The sequence below is a fragment of the Dryobates pubescens genome, chromosome 5 (genome assembly GCF_014839835.1).
Source record: "Dryobates pubescens isolate bDryPub1 chromosome 5, bDryPub1.pri, whole genome shotgun sequence".
NCBI classification, from domain to species: Eukaryota; Metazoa; Chordata; class Aves; order Piciformes; family Picidae; genus Dryobates; species Dryobates pubescens.
This window is the reverse complement of record NC_071616.1, coordinates 31,264,865-31,287,923: the sequence shown is the minus strand read 5'-3', so window position 1 is coordinate 31,287,923 and position 23,059 is coordinate 31,264,865. Positions and strand designations below refer to the sequence as shown.

Sequence of the window (23,059 nt, the reverse complement as noted above, 5' to 3'; positions counted from 1 at the left end):
GCTTTGTAATATTCCTTAGGTAACTTAAAATCAATCTTACTATTCTATGATTTCTTATCTCTGTTTACTCCAGGCTGATATGTTGCTACATGAGATCCTAGAAGATACTCCACTGAAGTCTCGTAAGATCCATAATACTTTCCTTTTCTAGAGTTTCAGCCAATGAAAAATAACTCTATCCTTGGTAGGCCTTTCTTGCATGTTATTCCATTTTCCACTTATGCCTACATACATGATATTTATTTTCTTCAACACTGATCCTACAGCTTTGCATATTAGACCAGACTAAAAATTCTATAAATCTTACATGCCAGTTATCATCTGTTTTTCATTGTACACCTCATCATCATTCACTTACCTAAATTTTGCAACAGTAAACCTGTAAATTCAGATATTAATAAGTTAAGAATTCTTGGCTGAATATTTATTTCAAAATTCCCACCTATCATTTTCTCATGGCCTCCTTGGTTGCTGTGTTTAATTTTGGAAGAATTAAGAACTTAAAGTCGTTTGAAAATTTACAGAGATGATGGCCAAATTTCATGCAAATACATCACCACTCACAAAAACTTCTTCAGAGATTAAGGTTTGATTTTCTTTGCATATTAATCTAAGTGAATACATTTCTACTTACAATGTTCTGGAGACACACTTTCTGTTTCCCAGACCTTAAAATTACTGGGTAAGAGCCTGCTCTTTATGCTGCCCATTGAGAGGGCTCTGGTAAAAGAAAACCAAAACAAAACAAAACAAAGAAACATTTCCCCCATCAATGAACCACCAATTTGTTTATCGTAACTTGCAAGAAGTAGTCTTCTTCATGTGGCCTACCTGAATCAGCGTCTCCAGCTCTAGCTGGGTTACACAAACATGCTCCCGAAGAAAGTCAGCCTTCTCTAGTGCAATTGTGTTCTTCTGCTTGCTTTCAAAGGGCTGCTCCAGAGCACGGAAGACAAGTCCTCCTGTCACCAGGTAAACTACCACCACAACAAAGATGGCCACCACTGTCTTCCACTTCATGACTGTTTGCAGGCCTTGCGAAGGCGCTTCCATGGTTGCAACAACAGTGGCTCGGGATGAAACAGAGAGTCGTGGAGTTGGGTAGTGCCCGTTAGTTTTAGGCTCAGGTTCACAAGCTGGCACTGGTGAGGGAACAGCCACTGAAATACAAAGTAAAAAAAATCTTATTCCAGATCAAATCAGAGGGTTTTACCTCAATCTCCATATAAAATTTTCCTAAATACTATTTTCAACACTATTACAGAAACCATGTTATTCACATAGATGCAATTCTTCTCATTTGAAAGGCTCTATGTGCATTTTGTCCAGCCATACACAAGCTATCTGAAAGGCTTGTTTCACCCATTACCTCTAGAACTGGACAGGCCAGCTGCATATGCACAAAAAATCAGAAAGATACAGAAATCATTTATTCAAAAAGAGCATGAGAATTTTTACTAGTTAGGGTATAAATTATACAAGATTGTGTTTGTTTGGGACACTGCCAGTGATTTATGCCCTTAAATCACAATAATAATTGTATTAGTATTAATAGTGCTAGGAAATTGAACTATTAATGATCAGTGTCACTAGCTGGCCTGGTACTGACAGGAACAGAAAATGCTTTGCAAACCACAACACTTGTTTGGCACACCAACATAAGCAAGACTGTATTATTTACATGGATTCACAAAAACATCACTTCTGCGAATGCTCTTAAAGCCTACAAGCTTCACAAAGTTTAGCATAAATTGTTCTTCAGTCAAAGCATACTAGATATCTGAGGTCAAAGTCACTCACATGCCAAGTACAGTGGTGGACCTCCCAGCTTGGGACTGAGACACCATATAGTCCATGTGACCTTAGCAGTATATCAGAGCTTGTAAGCCGTGCCTTCCAGCCAAACTTGTTAGCCCAGTCACTGTGTCACGCTACCAAGGCATCCAAATCAAAACTGGCTCACCTCCAAATACTTCAGGTATCTCAGCATCATACTTCACTACTCTCTCTTACCAGTGTTAATAATGGCAGGATGAGGCTGGGTTCCTCAGCATCCAATGGTATAATGGTAGCACATACAAGATTTAAAGATGCTGATGTCATTTAAAACCAAATCCCTGCTGTAATCTTACTATGGTGCAGCTGTCATTGGCCTGCAATTTCTTTGAAAACCGATAGATTTATTTCATATCAGACCTAAATCAGATTACAGTTAAAATACAGTCACTTTAGCTGCATTCTCTGAAGCTATTCCCAAAGTGTCTTTGCTGTTTTGCATCAGATCAGAGTGATACTGCAAACCAATTCTATACAATTTGAACATATGAAGTGATTACACCTTGAATCTGAAGTAGGCTTTGAGTCTTTCCCAATAGAAACCATTTTATGATACTGAATAATTTAGGAACTCAACTGTTCACAACAGTCATGGTTTTCTAGAAGGGCTATGTCTCTGAAGTGCTGCAATGATGACAGAGCTTCCCACTTACTTGCTAACCAATAAACCACTGAAATTTTAGTTGCTTTACCCTTACAGTTAATATTTCTTCTCATTTCTAACTAGGAGTCTCCAAATACTAAATAGATTAGAAAACATCCAAGAACAGAGGAAAAGCCTCTGTGGCTGATCTCCATTGTGTGTGTCTGAGTTTTCCATCACTCTGTGGCACAGCTGTTCGGTATGAGACCATCAAAACATCATTATGGTTCCCAACACTTGTAAGACAGGACTGAGTGGCATCAGACCTGAAAGGATACTTTTTCTTAGTTCCACATATATTTCACGTAACTTGTAAGAACTTGGAAAAGCAGTGTAAATACTCTGTCTAGCAGCTATCTCACTCTTTACAACAAGAAAATGAGGTTAGCGACTTGAGCACATAACTAATTGGAGTTCTTCCTTCATGAACCTGTGCTCTCATAAAAGTGCTATCACTGGATTTTGAGCATGGTTTCAACAACTAGAAAAAGATAAGAGTGCTTACTTTTCTAACATGAATGTTCAAAGGGAAAATCTACAGACAGAGGAGTTCAAAGCATAGGTGCCTCAGAAGGACAGCTTCAAATAAGAACCAAAATGCAGAGATGTTCAGCTGGCTTTTGACTATCAAAATATAAAGCCTGGCTTTGCCACTGACCTACATCCTCACAACTATCCTGAGTAATATGCCAACAAACATTGAAGATACCAAAGAAAATAGGTTTTTGAGAGTTTCCCAATTGGTTTAAACTAAGTAATACATTTGGGTTTTTTTTCAAACAACATACCCAACTTTTTTGCAGTGCTGTCACTATTTTTTATCTGTGAGAAAATGTAAGTCAAGTTTAATGGAGTGTCTTATTTAGTACTTTATTTTCTTCCAAGTTCCTGTGTTACAGGAGCAAACAGGAATGTATGTATGTTTTAATGAGAGCATAATACAGAACACTTTGTGTGTTGCTTTCACACAATTCAGCACAGACTTAGATTGAGGTCATATGTACTTACACATTCATAAATCAAACAGCTGCCTTTAAGTTTAATACATGAGTTGATCAAAAATTATACTGGACATTTCTTCTCCCATATTTGTGGGTCCATCCAAGGAAGATAACGAATTACTTTCAGCTCAAGTAAAAAGGTTCTTTGATGTGCATCTGAAGCTAAATACCACTAAGATTGCCCCAAAATGCTCATAATATGAGAGGAGGTTTTGTTTAATGAAGCAAATTATGTTTTCTTCATTTACATAGTCAGGAACTCAAAATTTTCCATGGAGTCTTCTTTATCTTTGTTTCAAAACTAGGAATTTAGTTCAAATTATAAAGTAATCTTATTTTGCAGTCCAGTTTCACTAAGAAAATTCATGAGTAGTTCATCCTTCCTACAGTTTACACAATGAGGACAATCATACATTGGGTTATCAGCACTTTCACATCCTTCCTGCTTCACTGCTTAATAAGCCTGTATTCCCTCCCCAACCAGCTTAGAAATATGAGATTTTGTCAAGTATACGAAGTTGCAAAACAGAGATATGGAGTACCAAGGCTTGAACATGTCTGAAATTGACACATTCTGAAGATGGTATCAAAAGGCTTCCTGACTGAACAGTGAAAAGGCAAGAAAATGGGCAGCCCACCAGTGGATAACTTATGATCTTGCATTCCAAGCCTCTGGCTCATGTCCAATTGGAAGTTTCTAGGGGATATGGGTATCTAGCTTCCAACCTTAAAACCTTCCCACAGACTCCCCAAAGTGATTTCAGCTAATAACTGCTTGGGTTAAGATGGCAGGGCTGTGCCTGGAAGTGAGAGCAAGGATAAGAGATATGTTAGAGGAAGAACAGAGGCAATCAGTGTATAAAGTTACCAGCTATATGAATCTCTCATGAATGTGTCACAAATAGAAAATGCATGCAGGTTCATGCTTGAAGGGAATTTGTATGTTCAACAGGAAGCAGGTGGATGCCATATGCATGACAGAACTAATGAAACATGGAAGTTTCTGTCCATGAATAACCAAAAAATCACTAAGTCATTAAAAATTTGCATTATGAAGACATGACTAATCATTTCCACCATTTGCTTTGCTTGTTATTCCAGGCCCCCCACCATTCCTATTCTTATTTCTCTCCATTATTTTAACAGGTTTTGTAGAGACGATCAATTTAGACAACACAATGAATGCTGGATTGTTACACACTAAGCACATTCAAAAATATGATACTGGTTTAGAAAACATGCCTTTTAAAGCAAAAATCCCAGTAGACAATGATTGTGTCTGCCTTTGTGTTTGCGCAGCATCCTTGCATGATGTGGACTAATTAACAGGTGACATTTCAGCTGTGATCGAGAAATGGGAGACAAAATCCTGCCTGCAGGCTACGATTACATATGGGGCAGAACACTAGTATTCCTGTCTGTCCTTCTAGGTTGAGGCACCATAATAATAAGCAGTGCTATCTGGGGACTCCAGGATCCATACAGCCATGGATTGAGAAAACTGCTCCCAGTGCTGACATGTTTTGCACCTGTTTTGCCTTGGTCCTTCTGCATATCCCCAAAGTGTTCAACCACATGACTTGAGTACTGAAAGTCATTGAGAGCCAGCCACACAAGGGGAATTTCACCCTACTGTTTGTACACCATTTTGCTGCAAACTGCCGTTGAAGTGAGAAGCATTACTATTATTTACTGTTCATGACAGCAAAGCTTGACATATTGCTTGTTTGGAAAACATAGAGAGTGTCTCTGAAAATATAGTTTTCAACTGCAGCAGTATCCCACTGGTTCAATCTAACATTGTTTTCTCTAAAGTGGATTCTTTAATGCGGTATTCGTGATGCTGACTTCAGCAACATCTCAGCAGTTTGCTGCAAATGCAGTCAGCAGTGGCAAAGCATTCAACAATGTATGGAAAGAGAGACAGGTAAAGACAGGCAAAGACATATATTAAACAGAAAGATTGATAATACTGTTAGAAAGAACATAGCACTGGTTGCGCCCAGTTGCTCCTTTCCCAGAGTGAGATGGGGAGAAGGGTTACAAAAAGGCATGAGCAATAAAAACACTGTTTACTATTATAGGAAAATGATAATGAAACAGAGCAAAAGTTCATATATTGAGTTCTCTCTGTTGGTGGGGAGAGAAATGCCAGTAATATGTACCAGAAGGAATTGTGTCTAACCATTGCTTTGCCATCCCTGGCAGCAGCTTTGAAGAAAATGTTATATAAAAAGCCTCCTGCAATCTTTGTACCTTTTGTCATATATTCACAGCTAATGTTCAAAATTATGATTCTCAGTAAGTTTCACCCAAAAAAATCTACATAATTTTGCTTCATCAGTTATAATTGTAACATACTAATTAATAGCTCTTGGAATACCACAACTGCTTAATTGATTTGGAACACAGTTGTTACAAGCAAACAAAAAAAGCATCCCCATTATTTTAATGTGTCTTTCATTCTTCTTCATCAGAAAATTATTGTTTAGGCAAAAATTAAAAAAAAAAACCTTAAACAGTCTAAATTGGAACATGGCAAAGACTAAGAAATCAATGTGGTCCAAGTTAAGGGCTCTCCTTCTTGTAGAAAGAGCTTCCCAGATATGAACGCCTTCACAGAGTGGTGATGCTGGTACACTGAAGATCAGAAAAGCCAAGGGGAACTTAAGCTTCTTCTCTGTTCCTGAAGAGCTTCTATAGTGGCAGATAAGAAATTTAGCTATGCAATAAGACATCAGAATCAATCTTGCTTTCCACTAAGGACACTGTCACTCCTATTTGATAGCAGTTTCTTCCAAAGGATAAATCTTGTGGGAATCTCCTCCAGTTTCTACTCTACATACTACCAGGGCATTGCAAGGAGTGCAAGAGCAGTTGGGTGGGCATCTGGCAGCCAGCCAAGGTCAGCCCATCAGAGTTTGCCTAGGAGCAATGAGGACAGAAGTCAGACTGCATTGTTTGGCACTGGTTTTCCTCTGAGTCTTACCAGTCACAAGGCGTGTACAGATTTTGATGAAAAAGTCATCAGTCCATTACAATCATGCCCTAAGAATAACAATGTATATCAGCACTTAAACTATGATGAAGAACATGATTTACCTACAGAGAGAGGAAGCAGCCTTCCAACAATAATGCCCTTTTGTCACTCTCTATTGGAGTTGGGTCAATATACAACAAAACCATTAATTTGTCTTGTAGAGTGGATTTGATTGATTCACTTTTTATCATCTTTCATTCTCATTTTTCCTCCCCACATACACATAGCATTTTATTTCACTCATTTTCTGGACTCACTTAATAAAATGGATGTTAGCAGCATACATTCTCATCTAAAGCTAAATGTCAAATTCATTAAATATTTCATGCTGGCAGGAAGTGCATGCACTCCTAACCAATAAAGAAAGGGAAAGCAGCAACACAATGTGAGATATCTGACTGACAATTTTTTAAAGTGTAAGAAAATCACAGTCTGCTTGCTGATGTTAAATGGCTCAAAACTGGATTCTGGGTAAACTTCCATGGTTGGATTATTTATTAATCTAGTTGTGCTTAGTTGAACAAGTGTGTAAAAGATTAAAAGATCAGTGCAATTACCACTGCCCTGAGCTATGGCGTGTCTTTTCCTTTGTTTTCAAAGCATTTTGTCAGGCCATTAAAACCTCTCTGGTATTCTGTCAATGCACTGCAGCAATTCTTAACCTACTCTCTCTAAAGAAATAGAGAAGTATGTACAAGAAAATACTATTTCAGTCAAGAAAGTATAGTGAGAAAAAGAGGAAGGTCTGGGTATCATTTTTATACTGACTGTATTTCTGCAGGTACTGCCATTTCTAATTCTAAATTCTTTAAAGCACAGAAGAATGGCAGTTCAAGCATGCATCTCACAAGGAGTTTCAAAGCAGGGAAAGGAAAAAACCACAATGGCTGCTTAGAAAAATTTTACATCTGCAGAAATAAAATCTCAATGCTCTTAACCATAAAATCTTACGATGCCATAAAACCAGAAAATCTTACGATGCCAACAAAGCCAGGCCTAAATCAGTTTTTACATATGTCCTTTTTAATAGTTGCATATTATTTATTTTCTAGAGATTAAACTCTTCAGAACAGGGGCCACAGCATCAGCAATGTTTACGACAGGAGTGTAGCTGCACGGACTGTATTGAAAATGGCAGTAACTATGATCTGTCTTTGTTTTCACATTCATTCTGGGAAAATCTGATGCCAAACAACAGTATTTTTCCTTGATCTTTCATGTGAGGAATTCAAAAGTACTTTTAGGCCCCTTCTTGCAGACTGATCTAACTTTCATTAGTATAGCTTCTGTTCTTAAGCAGGACATACTTGGTTCAAAACAGTGCTGTTTCAGATCATTTCAAGTTCACAGTTTCCTTAGGCTACCCCAGCTCAGAGAGCAGCGCTCAGCTCTCACTAAATCCAACTGTGTAAGTGTATCCTAGACAAAAAAATAAATTAAAAAATGTGCTTGCCTAAGATCACACAACAAACAACAAGGCTGGAGTAGAAATCCACTCTCCTACTCACAAACTTGTGTGTTGTAAGACTTACACAAAAAGAGCCACCCCTATTTTGCGCATCTGCACTTTATTTCTTTAACTTTATGTCCATTTCTGGCTTCTGCACAGCCTTTCATGTGACAGTTAGAAACCAGCAAAGATGAAGGTACGCTTTTCGTTCTTCAGACTAATAGAAAATGGAAACAAAATCTGAATGAAACAGAAAAGGCTGTTTTATTCAGCATCTTTCTCCACTTACCATCAAAATATTGCAGGGTGACTAAATACTGACATGGTTCATTGCAACTGAGCATTAAGAGCATACAAATATAGAATGAGAGAATGAGTTAGCAAACTACAGAAAGCAAACACTGGACCTGTATTTAACAAATACTGGAAATATGAATCTCTTCCGTCAATCAGTTTTGACTGATCTCTTATCTTGGTTTGAACTACAGTCAATTGAGCCCCACCACACATTCAAACATCATTTGTCCATGACACAAAATTATTATCAACGTAGTCATGTTTTCAATATTCCACTTACTTTTCACTGCAACTTTACAAATTATTATCTTAATATAAATGAAAATGCTGTTTGGGATAAGTGTAAAAATGTGGACTGCAGTCTCACAAAGGAAAATAAGCTACTAATTGAAGACAGTGATGAATTCTTCCCTAGATCCCTTAAGGATAGGGCAAGAAGAGCCGTTAAGTATAGGGCAAGAAATAACTGATTTATATATACCAGGGAAGTAGGGGATTACATATTAGGAAAACATTCTAGCTACAAGGATAACTAAGCATGGCAACAGCCATCAAGATACTGAAATCACCTTAACTGGAAATACCTAAGAACAGGGCATAAAATATCTACCAGAAACAATTTAGGTTAGTGATTTCAGTTTGGGCCCTGCATACCCCTATGGACTCAAGAAGAAAAGCTGTCAGTGAAGGGTAACAAACAGCCTCATGTTGCACACTTGTAATCATCATTCAGAATCTGTAAACAAAGTGGTAAAATGCCAAGTGCATAAAAAGGGTTGTTTTTTTTAAAATCAATCATTAATCTTGACATTCTAGTCCTGACTCAGTGAGAAAATGCTCTTGATATCTTTTCCCTCCCTTTCTGTGTAAGATACTCAAACGCATCTCAACATTCCGCTTTGCATTAGTTCTGCCAGTCTATTATGATGTTTCATCATTATCTAAATATCTCAAAGCATTTCACAAATAATAGATAAACCCCTGTGACACTGAGGAAAAACAATGCTGTCTGTGTTCACAGTTTGTCTCATGTAAACACTGCTGCAGAGATTTTAGCAAATTAATCAAGTGCAGGAGTAATTCTAAAAGTTTACAACACAGTCTTTGTCCTACGTGCATCAAGCAGGTACCATGACTTTCTCTTTTCCACTATACGTAACAAAACACTGGTCTGTTTGTTACGAGATTAATAGACAGCCATAAATCAGACTCCTTTCTTTTGCTGATTGTAAAGGGGAAATGTTACCCGTGTGCAAGCTGCTCTTGCTGATTATTTACAAGAACTTTCAGATTCTGAAGCAGCTTCTCTGCTGTCAGAATTCTAGTCAGTGCCTGCCCATGAACCTAAAATTGGCCGCCCAAGAATTACCCTCTGGCAAATACAGCCTTAGAGCTCCTGTCTCCTGAGGCTATGCAAATGGCAGGGAAACAATAGGAAGCCCAAGGCTGGTTTGTGCAGGTATCAAGCAGATTTAAGACACTGACATTAAAAAGAAACAACCTGCAAAAGTCACAGTCATGGGATGCTGGGATACTTGCCCCTCCCTCTTCCCTCTCCCAGACATCGCACTTTTCTAAGGCATACGTGACAGCTCTCTGGTTGAAAGAATGGATGTGCTAAGGCAGGACATGAACTCCAGGAACAGCTGAAAGCATCTTTGTTGGTTTTTTTCTTCCTGGTTTGGCTCTAGGACAGCAGTCCTGGGGGATTCCTAGCTAACGCTTATTGGCATTAACATGAAGATGCACTGCTACTGACACCATTTGTAGCACTACTTACAGAGCTGCCAAGTCCAGATGATTACTTGAGGGAGATTTGTCTTGTGCTGGAGTGAGATTCTACACTGCTGTAGGGCAGTTCAAATTTTGTTTCCCTTGGTTTGCTTTCTCTCTTGACTTATTTTCCACCGTCCCCTCCTCCAAATCCATACATCTGCTCTTGTCCCTCACTTCTTTCCAACCACTCTGGCAATGTGGGAGGCAGCATACCTGTAACTCCCTGCTCAGTTCCTCTTTTCAGCACTCAGCACTCAGCTACCCTCCCTGTTGCCTCTGACACTTGAGCCGAGGGCAAAGAGCCAAGAACATGCTCACAATGTGGCAGGACTCATCAATGAAAATCATGTATAAGAAAATGGAAAATAGAGTAGAAGAGCATTACAGTGAGAAGCAGGAAGAACTGAGGGGAGATTAAAAATGATTGACAAGAGCAAGTCCCAAATAAGGAGCTCTCCTGCTTCAAGACTGGTGACTACGTTTGTTCCAACACATTCACTGGCAGCAGTACTATCATCCAGTTTATGAAGCTATTTATAGAGAAACTGAATACAGAGAAACCCAAGAGAAATTCTTACCTTTACCTTTCTGAAAAAAGATTAAACTCAAGAGATCACTGATAAAACCTGTTTCCCTAGCATTAAGTCAGTATTTCCCGTTTAGGAGTTCTAGTTCACGCAGACCTCTGCTCTGTCAAGAGCCAAATAGGAAGCAAGTACTCTCTTAGGTGAATAGCCAAGGAACAGACCTTTCATGAATAAGGTCAGAAAAACACTCTAACCCCAGAATAAGAATAATAACAGCACTAATTGCTCCCTTTCAAAGAATTCCTGGGACATCCTTAAAGCTGTATCTGCACATTAATGACAAAACCTCAGAGCTCATACTGATTTCCTCTGTATAGACAAGAAGTACAAATTTCTACATCAGTCCAGTGGTGTCTGGCTAATGATTGAAATCTACAGCAATTCAAGCAAAATGAATTCAAGCAAATTTCATTAATAACTCACCATTTGAATTAAGTGATAGTTTCTCAAATGTTGTGGACAACAGCAATAAAAGTCAATCTTTCATCATATAGTCGGAAATCTTGTAAGAAGCACTTCCATTAGGCTGGTTTTTTTAGTTCACTGGAGCTATACTATTTGCATATCCTGAGAACACAGTCTATTTAGTGGTCTTATCTTCCTATACACAGTAACAGTCTTAGTTAAAGAGGAAGTGGAAGCAAATGGAAGCTAAAGAGACCCATTATGCAGCTCATGGCAGTATGTAATAGAACAGACAAACAGTGTCATGAGGAGGCTGGTCAGGCACACAGAGCCCCAGCTCAATGCCAGGCTGATTCTGGCTGCACAAAACTGGCTTGTAGTTTGCTATATGGTATTTTGGTAATAAGGAGTCTGCTACAACAACTAAATTACACAAGACTTTTCTTATGCTCAGCTTATATTCAGATGGTGCAGTAGAAATACAGCTGTAATTTGAACTATGATAACACTTCACAGCTACACAAGGACAGCATCTGCTGATACTGTATGGTCTCTAGCATCTCACAATGTGTCACAGCAGTGCATTAACAGATCAGACTTAAGAAAGAGACAGCTGTGGCCTTCTAATCAGTTGTGCTGATAATTAAACTTCACTTAAATCAAAGTATGCCTGCACAGTGTACAGCAGGTGGACATGAACTCTCCTGCATTCAGAGTTGGTGAAAGTAAAAGAAATCACTACTAACAATGCCAAGCTCAAATTAGTATTTTATAACTTTCAGTAGAGCTGCACTAACCAGGATGTTGTAACTTCTTATAATCCCAAAGCATGCACAAATTGAGAATTAATCCACCAGGAAAGAAGATGCCTGTCCTAAGTTCTCCTAGTGAGAAGCTACCTAACGCTGTTTGAGCTGAAGTTCAAAACATGAGTAGGAGTAACCCTGGTCTCATTTCTTTCCTTTGCTGCAGTTCGGAATATATCCCATGAGGGTCAATACAGATGTGCTCCAATTGGTCAGTGTAGCTAGGAGAGAGAGTCTGCTGACCCTAAACCAGAGATCTATTGAAAGTTCTCCAGGCTCCACAAACCATATTTGATTCTATCTCCCTCAGCGGTAGCAGGTCTTAGAAACTTGGAATATCTTTGTATTTCAGATACCTATTTAAGTGGTTTTGTTTCTAACCAATTCACAGGCAAATGGCTTAATTCAGTTGTTCATTCATAGTACATAATACCAACTAAGAGGTACTCAGATATTCTAACTGGCCTTAAACTGTTGCTCTACAAGGGCAGAACTCTCATTATTATATATACTAGGCCTCTGTAAATGTCTCAGCTGCCTTAGGTCCCTTAAATGGCAGCAGATTCACATTTTTTGAAAGCTTAATTGACAAAAAATGACTGGTAGCATTGAGAAATCCAGGTCACAAGGTTATATGTTAGTGTATAATTGTAACCCAGTAATGAACTCTGCTTCTCATGAAGGCAGACTACTGTGGCTCTGATGTTTCTTTAGCCATCACGACCACTGCTACCCAAGGCTATCTGCATGACTTCTTCTTGTGCAATCCAAACTTAGAAATCTTAACATTTAATTAGTGAGTTAAGCTGGACAATTGTATTTGATATGAGAGAGTTGATTCCTTCATTTCAGCTGGGAGTTTGTGCAGTACCAATTTTTTATTACTTTTTTCATCATTGAGGTTTCTCACACATATTAGCTAGTGGCTGCTTTTTGTTTCTTTGAAAATTTGAAAGGATAAACACCCTGACAACTTTACAGTAAACAGAGCCTACAGGAAAGACTACAATAAGTGTAGTCATAGGATAAGGTGTAATGGTTTTAAAGTGGAAGAGATAGGGTTAAGATTAAATATTAGGAAGATACTCTTTAATGCAAGGATAGTGAGACACTGGAACGGGTTGCCCAGAGATGTTGACGTATTCAACACCAAGCTGGATGAGGCTTTGAGCAACCTGATCTAGTGGAGGTGTCCCAGCCCATGGCAGGGGTGTGGAACTAGATAATCTTTAAGGTCCTTTCCAACACAAACCATTCTATGCTCTATGATTCTGTGACAAGCCATCAGTACATATTTCACATCATGCCAGTACTAGTATATTACAGTATCAAGTAAGACAGAAATAATAAAAGGAAGTTATAGAGAGGTGGGTGTTGGTCTCCTCTCACATGTCACAACTGACAGGACAAGAGGAAATGGCATTAAGTTACACCAGGAGATGTTTAGCTTAGGCATTAGGGAAACTTCTATACCAAAAGGGTTATCAAAGACAGGAATAGTCCCAGGGAAGGGGTTGAATTGCCATCCCTGGGTACATTTAAAAGCTGTCTAGATATGGTGGTCAAGGACACAGTGTAGCAGTGGCCCTGGCAGAATTAGATAATGATTGGACTTTATCTTAGACATCTTTTCCAACCATGGTGATTCTGTGATTCTCTGAATCCAAGTACCCCTTCAACAGTGATCAATGGATCTTAAGAATCTTAGTGGCACAAGATTAAGGTGCCAAAATTCTCATCCAGTAAAGCCAGTAACATGTTTTTTCTTCCTAGGGAAGAGAAGATGAGTCAGTCCTGCTGAGATATGAACATATGGCTCTAACAAATCTAGGTACTCAAAGCTTGATGCTCAAAGCACTGTGATGATCCTGTAGGATAGTGATGCCAAAATAACTTCTATTGTTCTGCATGATGACCATAGAATCAAAGAATAATTTAGGTTGGAAAAGACCTTCAGTAACACTGAGTCCAACCATTAACCTAGCACAGCCAAGTCCACCACTAAAACATGTCCCTAGGTGTCACATCTACACATCTTTTAAATACCTCCAGAGGTGGTGACTCAACCACTTCCCTGGGCAGTTCTCCCAAAAGCAAACTCCACCACTGCAGGTAGCATCAGTTTTCAAGAATTGCCCAAAGGACTTTTCATTTCAAAAGCCTATAAATGGATTACTCTCATACACAGCAAAAAACATCATTAGTCCTCTTCACTGAAATTGAAATTCTGTCTTAACCTCTCCCACTGCTGACAGTTCTACTGCTCTCCCTGTCTCAGTCTTACAGCTTCATATTGCCTTTGATTATTTCCAATCCCTTTTTCTCACAGTAAAGATGACATCTTAATGATACCCTACCCTTCATCTTTCTTGACTAGAGTTCAATCATTCCTTACTATTACTAAGAAAGCTGCTGTCCAGACTTTTACTCTGCCAATTTCTTATAACTAACTTTATTTTTATTAATCCTTCATTGTTGCATTTCTAGGGCATGCTAATGGCAGCAATGCTGAAACTAATAGCTCTCTGCTGTCTATCTTTCTCTCCTGCTAATTCAGTCCCATCTTCCTATCTCTTATCACATTAGGGCCCACCAGTACTTATCTGTCTCTCCTGCAGGCTCCATATAAGCCTTTAGTAAAGTTATGTTTTCTTCCTTTTATTTTTTTTTACCAAACTCTTCAAATTTTCCACCTTACTGTATTTGGCACTGTTGCACCTACCTCATGCACTGACAGGAGTGCCTTCCTGTTTATGCATTTCCATTCTCTTTTAAACCTCTCTTTACAATAAACTAGTTACAGTTGTTCTGTAACTCATGCTTAGTATACATAACTGACTCCTGGTCTATTGGATGATGCAGCAGCCAACACAACTTTTGGTCAAATAGCACATGCTGATAGCACCATGCTGACTATGGGTCATTTGCTGGGATCAGAGCTACTTTTTTACACATTACAATTTTCCACAGCAGTCTTCCTCAACTGATAAACTAAGAACAGACTTACTAATGCAGAAAGACATTGTCTAACTCACAATTGCACTCCATTTCTTTTCATATATCTTCTCAAAAAGAGAAGACAGCAATGCATACCCTCATTCTACTTATCTATGCCTTTATAATCAAGTTTGCCTTCTGCATTGGTCGCTTTGAATGAAAGGACAGAAAAAAAACAGGAGCTGCAGCAGTCTGTAACACTCTTAAGGCAGCATCAATTTAATTCACACTGAGTAGCTGATGCTGAAGATTTTTGCAACAGTTATCAAGGGATAATCCAATCCTGATAACTGCACAAAGGCATTTGAGACCCAGCTCAGCTGTTCCACATAAAGGTGTTCAGTGCTGCCTGAGGTGTCTCAGGTGAAGTGAGAAATCATGTGTGTGTCAGGTGACATAGAACCTATGGAGGACATGAGCACCTCTAAAGCAGCAGCTGGGGAATACAAAAAAAAATCTCTACATAACTCTAATGGGAACTCAATTGAGTCTCCACTGTCTGTAAAGAAACACAAGTTATACTATTTTCCTCTAGTTACAAAGTGCAGAGAAAACCTTATCTCCTAATTTATGGGATCTATGTATGATGTTTTGCTCCCTCCTAATTGTTTGAGCGTTTGATTGCAATACATATGCTCGTCTCTCAATAGCAGATCTTAGATTGCTCTAAACAAGTTAATTATATCTCACAACACCCTGGTGCATTAGAGAAGTATTAATATTCCTGTTTTGCAGTCAAGGAAAATGGGAGGGTAAGGAAAACAAAGGGTAAGTGGCTTACTGAAGGTTAAACAGTAAGTCAGTGACAAAATCTGAAGAGGAACTCCAGATGCTCGACCACAGCTTGAATTCCCCGATGACACCACCCTCCATGCTAAATGTAAGGATGATAATAAATGCATGATTTTAGGGTTCCAAACTGCAGAAAGTCATCTTACACAAACAGTGTCTTTGTGGAAGTACATAGGAACTTGTATCAAAACTTGAGAGTTCCAAAATATCAATGTAACATCTACCTGACAGTAAAAGAAATGCAGGCACAAAGGATGGGTAAAGACTAAACCTCATTATCTGCCTACTAAGAACGCCATCAAGACAGACATCCTTCCCTTGAAAAAGACATCTCACCATCACCCTGCAAGAAATTCATGCTTGGGGATAATTTCTGAGCATATTGGGAAGTCTCATCTATCCTTTTCTACAAAGGAATAGCAATTTTAGGTAGATAATTTGTAGGAAGAAGAAACTGACGTTGCTGTAGCATCCATGTCTCAGGATGACTGCGGTTTGGGTACTGTATAAAAGCATATGTGCAAAGAGATTACAACCCAATTTAAGCACAGACAACAGGTGGATGTAACAAACAGCAGGAGGAAGGCAGAAAAGAGGAGATGAGAACAACAGTGTCAAGAACTAATGCCTTTATTGCTATTGTAATCCCAGTCTTGTAATCTGAAAAGTATAGCTGGGAGGTTGAACAAGGTATGAAATTCAAAATCTGGTCTTTCACTAATTTCAATTGTCAATTCTCTACCTGAATGGCACCAAATGGGAGAAGCAAAAGGTAGTGATAAGCAGATCAAGTGTTTTAGGATAGTATATATCTAGCCTGATTCCAACAGTAATACAAATGGCAGGCTTGGTTTTCAAACATAAAGCCAGATAGTGTGAGATCCTATACCCCTACTCAGTGTGTCCATCTCTGTCTAAAACATCCAGGAGGCTTTAAACTCTTTTCCTACACCATTCACTTGCTGTATATGAATAGTATGTTTTTTTAGTAAACCTGTGAGAATCTAGGCCATATTTTACACTGGATTGTTGGGCACAAATCCCAAAGACTTTTAGGATGAAATTTGACCTGTTTGTTAATGGGATTGTACACTGGTTGCCTGGGAAAGTAAGAGAGTTCATTGGAGCAATCCTCCTCCAGGTGTATGAAATATTTGGTTTATCTAGAAAATGTATTAAGCATTTACAGGGAACACACAAATATACTCTATACCCAAGACATGTGAAGATACTGCATAACAAGACACAGTTCAATCTTCATGCCCTCTCTGATCATTCCAGTTTAATGGCTAAGAAATCAGCCTCCCATTAGCTGTCTGTCAGACACCATTCCCTCACATCAATTCTATTCTTTTAAACCTGTTCTCTCCACATAGTCTTTCTATGGTGTATTGAAGAGAGAAGACTCTAATCTATTTATCTATGTATATATTTATAGTTCAGTAAGCATTATGGAGTTACTCATTTCAATGACTATCATTCTGACCTGGGTTCAAACCAGTAACTTCATCAGTCCCAAGCCAGCTATACCTCCACAGCAAGGATCATGACCTTTAGAAATGTGAATAGAATAGAATAGAATAGAATAGAATAGAATAGAATAGAATAGAATAGAATAGAATAGAATAGAATTAACCAGGTTGGAAGAGACCTTAGAGATCATCAAGTCCAACCTATCATCCAACACTATCTAATCAACTAAACCATGACACCAAGTGCCCCATCCAGTCTCTTCCTAAACACCTCCAGTGATGGTGACTCCACCACCTCCCCGGGCAGCCCATTCCAATGGCCAATCACTCTTTCTATGAAGAATTTCTTCCTAATGTCCAGCCTAAACCTCCCCTGGCACAGCTTGAGACTGTGTCCTCTTGTTTGGGTGCTGGTTGCTTGGGAGAAGAGACCAACCTCTGGCTACAACCTCCCTTCAGATAGTTGTAGACAGCAATAAGGTCTGCCCTGAGCCTCCTCTTCTCCAGGCTAAGCAACCCCAGCTCCCTCAGCCTCTCCTCACAGGGCTTGTGCTCCAAACCCTCCCCAGCTTTGTTGCCCTTCTGTGGACACATTCCAGCAACTCAACATCTTTCCTAAAGTGAGGGGCCCAGAACTGGACACAGAACTCAAGGTGTGTACAGTTTTTAGAAAATATTGTCTGTAATAATCAAATCTAAACAATCTTTGAGATACCATAGCTCTCACTTACAATGTTGGACTGCTAGCTTGCTTGCCAGGAACATCAGTTGATATATTTCAAATGCTGTTAGCATAAGTTAGCACAATTCCTACTAGACAAAACTGTGGAAACTGCACATTCTCTGTCTGGCAACCAGAACAAGGCACAATCATACAATGCACACTGAAATGAGCCTGGTATTTGAATGTGAACATTAAATAGACATGAGCTCTGCTTCGTTTTATACTTAGGACTCACTATTCTTGCACCACCAGTTTTCTACGTGTTGATCTTTGTATCTGAGAAAAGCTGCTTCAGTTTGTACCTCCAAGGATATCACATAGGACACAAAACATAACATCATTCTTCACATGTACATGCAGAGAACAGACTACGTATATGACTGTATATAAAACTCTCTAAGTGATTTTTTTTAGATCTTTGCTAACATTGTTACACAAATATGTTTTCATTTCAAAAACAATGGAACTCTGATCTACCTGCTCTTCCATCATCACTAATTCTCCAGTGGGACTATGTGAGTACAATGTCATTGCACTTGGTTAAAGGATTGCACATTAAATAACCTTTCTTTACCATTTTTTGCCTTTTTCCATTCCACCAAATTTCGTCTATTTGTTGAGTCTCTTGGAGAATCAGCAATGAACATTTTTTTGCTTCCTTCCTGGCTATACATTATCATCCTTGCTGCCGGGCTAACAAAGTCAATACACTGAGAGGAAATAACTGCAAGATTAACTGGTAAGATTCTACAGTCCTTTAGAAGTGATTCAGCTTAGCAGAGAACAAGCCTGCTGGTTTAAGATCTTTTGACTGTTACATTACTCTACAGTTTTGTACACAATAAATTGTGACCAACCACCTGTTGGATCCATATGTTTTAGAGCTGATTGCATTTAAAGGCTTTTTGCATTAAAGGTATTTTGCAGTACATAAAATGAAGCAACAGCACATAGATTCAGAAAAGCACCCGGGAAGAGCAAGTTTTCACCATATAGAATTTTGACCCTAGAATATAATATATAATGCTCAGGGGTGACCTCATTGCTCTCCACAACTACCTTAAGGGAGGTTGTAGACAGGCGGAGGTTGGTCTCTTCTCCCAGGCAACCAACAAGAGGACACAGTCTCAAGCTGCGCCAGGGGAGGTTTAGGCTGAATGTTAGGAAGAAGTTCTACACAGAGAGAGTGATTGCCCATTGGAATGGGCTGCCTGGGGAGCTGGTGGAGTCACCATCATTGAAGGTGTTCAGAAGGAGACTTGATGGGGTGCTTGGTGCCATGGTTTAGTTGATTAGGTGGTGTTGGATGATAGGTTGGACGTGATGATCTTGAAGGTCTCTTCCAACCTGGTCTATTCTATTCTATTCTATTCTATTCTATTCTGCTTCTATTCCATTCTATTCTATTCTATTCTATTCTACTCTATAACTTGATATTATAAGGAACTCCTTCACTGAAAGGGTTATCAGGCACTGCAATAGGCACCCCAGAGAGGTGGTTGAATCACTATGCCTGAAGTAGTTTAAAAGAGATGTGTTTGTAAGAGATGTGGTTTAGCACCAGATTTGGTAGAGTTAGGTAATGGCTGGACGCAATGATCTTAAGGTCTTTTCTGACCAAAACGGTTCTATGGCTCTATGATGAGGAATATATTGCTACTAAGATAATAAATTCTCTTAGCCTTATTATCCATGCATTCATTGTGAAGATGAGGGTGGAGGAGGCTGATGTGTTGATTTCAGCCTTCATCTAATTAAAGATGTAGTAAGGCTTAAACTAAATCTTGTGTATACTGTTTAAACAGCACATCAGATCTGATGCAGATCCGTGCAGAAAAAGGTCTGTTCTGCTGTATTCCTTGTATATGAGAAGAAACAGTCCCTAACATTTCATTTTGTAGATATGAGGGCATGTAGGATGACAGACAAATTGACCACTAAAACCAAACCTGCGGCATAAAGGTGAATAATCAAAGCCCATGATATCACTTCATACTTCCTGCAAGCACTGCTGTACAGTGACTGGCTGCCAGCAGTTCTGCTGCAAATCTGAGCATATGGCTTCAAGTTGCTCTGCTCCTGTATCAATGCACAGAAATATGACACATCAGTACACAAATTGCCAGTAGGGATTTTTTCAGTCACTTCTTCTGTAGGTTGCATATGAGCCTCCTCCTCATGCCAGCAAAGGAAAGCATTTCATTATGGTTTATTTTAAAACACTACTTGGATGGCTTTATTGAAAACCACTGCACTGGCATAAATCTCCTTCCACCATCACAAACACACTCTCCAAGACAGACTTCAAGCCTAACTATAGAGTTAATCAAACTATCCACTTAGGCTGATCAGTTGTTAACAGGACAGAGTGAAGAGCCTAAATGTCCCTTTGGGGTCCATTATTTAATGTATCTTTTTATACCATCCACACTCTAGGTTATGTTGCAGCAGCATTTTCCTTCAGTTGCTTGCCAACAAAAATTTGCCATCGAGGAGCCCTGAGTAAGCAGCTACATCTGTGTCCACTCCTGTACCACCCATTTATCAGAGACAATGATCACTAGAAACAACAAAGGAACCACAGATAAAACAAACAATGCTGTGAGACTGAGATTACTGCCATCCTAGGCAAGTTTGGCATGAAAATAAGAAAAAGGGAGAGAATAGAGATATCAAATATAGAACTATAAAACTTGACACCTAGAAGAGGTTTTACCCACGCACTCACCCAACCCCACATCTGAGGAGCATTTTCCAACGCACTAAGACTGAGCAAGAAAGACTGAGCAATGCACATGGGAAGCAGACAAGCATCCAATGTCTCCTCCCATTTGGAGTCAAACAGTCTCCTACAAGTCACTAGACACAAGGAATAATAATAACTGTAGTTATTATAGTAATGATAGTAATAGAAAATCACCAACCTTGAGGATCCCAGTTCACCTGTTTTCTTGGAGTCTCGATTGGAAATTTCATCGCTTCCTTTTTGCTCAGGGAGGAAAAAGAATTAAATAAATTCCCAACCTTCCTGTCTCAATGCTGCAGTCAAACAAATTAATTTCAAATTATAGGGAGCCTGCGCTGCTTGTCTGAGGAGAACTGGTGGTTGCCAAGGAAAGAAATACACAAATAAATCAAAGGTGGAGACGGGCAGGGAGGGGACTGGAGTAGAGGGGTTTATACCGACGAGGTGACGAGGGGTGCAAGCACCCCAGTAGAGAGAGGAGGAGAAGGGATAGAGTGAGGACCGGAGAGAGTCTAGGGAAGAGCGAAAAGGAGCAGGCTGAGATGGGCAGTGCTTCCAGGATGCTGCTGGCTCCTGGGGAGGTTCCCGCAGCTGGCTTGCTCAGTCCACCTGCAGATGTCAGGGTGGCGGGGTCTCCGCTGCAGCCCAGCCTCTCTGCTGCACCCACCTGAGGGGGCACACGGGCTGGCGAGGATCGGGGAGTACGCCAGATTCCCCCCACCTCCAGGGACGCCTCCCACACGTGCACACGCTCTCTAGCCTCAGCCGCCTCCCAAAAATGAGCCCACCTCTGCTCAGCCCAGGCACTAGGGGGTAACAAAAGTCAGCCGTGAGGGGTGAGCCGCAGCAGCATGGCTGGGGCGAGGCTGGGGACCACCCCGGCTGAATGCAGCAGCAGCCTGGCTCGCCGGGGAGAGCCAGAGCAGATAGAGGAGGAGGAGGGAGCCACCCTATATCTTTGGAGGGAATTTACGGAGCCCTTCTCTGCACCGGTTTAAAAAGGGGGTGGGGAGAGACTGCAAGTCCCTTTGTAAGAGGTGGCGGCGGAGTGCCCTAGGGAGGAGGCAGGCTCCGACTGGTACTTACTGGGTATCCTTCCCTGGAGGAGGATGCAGGCTTGTTTGGCGGAGTTTGCAGCCGGAGACACGCTCGGCTAAGCTAGGAGCAGCAGAGGCGGCGGCGGCAGCACATGGCAGGAGTACGACAGCATCCAGAGCCTCTGCAGCGCAGGGGGAGGGGAAGGGTAGGAGATCGTCCGAGCTCCCCCAGTCCCTGGGGGACTTGGACTGGGCAGGAGTCTAAATGCTACCCTTTCCGTCCCCGCTCCTTTCCGCGCTGTGGACAGGGACAGGCACCTCGCGTCAAGGCAAACGCTGACACGGCGGAGCTGAAAGATGTGGCCAGGCTGCAGGGAGGGGGCAGGAGAGCTGAGAGGGAGCTTGGAGGCCTCTCGGAGACCCCTAAGCTCTCAGCGGGCTTCGGGAAAAATGAGGACACTTGGCTTTACCTTATGCAATTATCAAACACCCGCTGCCTTCCACATCTGCTTTTTCCCTCCTCTCCCTCCTGCTCCTGGCTTTCCCGCAAACCCAAACCAGGCTAGTAACACCAAAAAGGTCTCTAGTTCCAGTTACAATAGTGCCCCAGCTTCCCTCGCTTAGCCAGGAAAACAAAACCCCAGCCCCTCTCTTGGGGTCTGAAGAAAGACTGTGTGAAGTTAACCCTGTCCTGCCTCCTTTGCTTCATAGTGGAAATCAGCCTCTTGTGTGAAGGGGATCATTCACTGTGGATGTCTTCAGGGAAAGATCCATAAATTCATGTGGGTTGTAGCTCAGAGACCCACATTCAAATCAGTCCTGAGGTACATAGCCAAGTCTTTCTGAATTTTCAGGAAACATGCTTGTGTTCTTAACCTGGTGCCTGAGATAATTTGTCCCCTGTATTTCTTTTCACTCAACTACCCTCTATCCATCTTGCTTTCCTATCTGTTGCTCACATGTCATCTAACATTATAAAACCAAAGGGAGAAATCTGCCCTGGTGGGGGAAAAAAAAAAAAAAAAAAGAAAGAAAGAAAGAAAGAAGGAAAGAAGGAAAGAAGGAAAGAAGGAAAGAAAGAAAGAAGGAAAGAAGGAAAGAAGGAAAGAAAGAAAGAGAAAGAAAGAAAGAAAAAAAAAGAAAGAAAGAAAGAAAGAAAGAAAGAAAGAAAGAAAGAAAGAAAGAAAGAAAGAAAGAAAGAAAGAAAGAAAGAAAGAAAGAAAGAAAGAAAGAAAGGGAAAACAAAGAAAGAAAAAAAAAGGAAAAGCAGTCTAAAAAGTGTGGCTTACCTCAGGAAACTTAGTGTGGAGGTTGGCACACTCTTTTCATATCCACGTTCAGAAGCTAAATAAATGCATACATGCTTGTCCCCAGTCTTTGTTCAGACTCCAAACAGGAAGGGGAAATCAATATTTGTGAATCCACACCCCCATTTGGTAGTAGTGTGCAA

The 23,059-nt window shown here is 40.3% G+C and overlaps 1 protein-coding gene across 1 annotated transcript in view; it reads right to left on the bottom strand.

The window, feature by feature from the left end:
* Positions 1-21,799, bottom strand: part of KCNK10 (potassium two pore domain channel subfamily K member 10) — a 50,335-nt gene extending 28,536 nt beyond the window's left edge. The window contains exons 1-3 of the mRNA XM_009904836.2: positions 21,659-21,799; positions 20,751-20,808; positions 832-1,160 (exon numbers count right to left, since the gene is read on the bottom strand). Coding sequence (XP_009903138.1) covers positions 832-1,160; positions 20,751-20,802 — 381 coding nt within the window. The 5' untranslated portion in view covers positions 20,803-20,808; positions 21,659-21,799. The remainder of the gene's footprint in view (positions 1-831; positions 1,161-20,750; positions 20,809-21,658) is intronic.
* Positions 21,800-23,059: the final 1,260 nt, after the last annotated feature.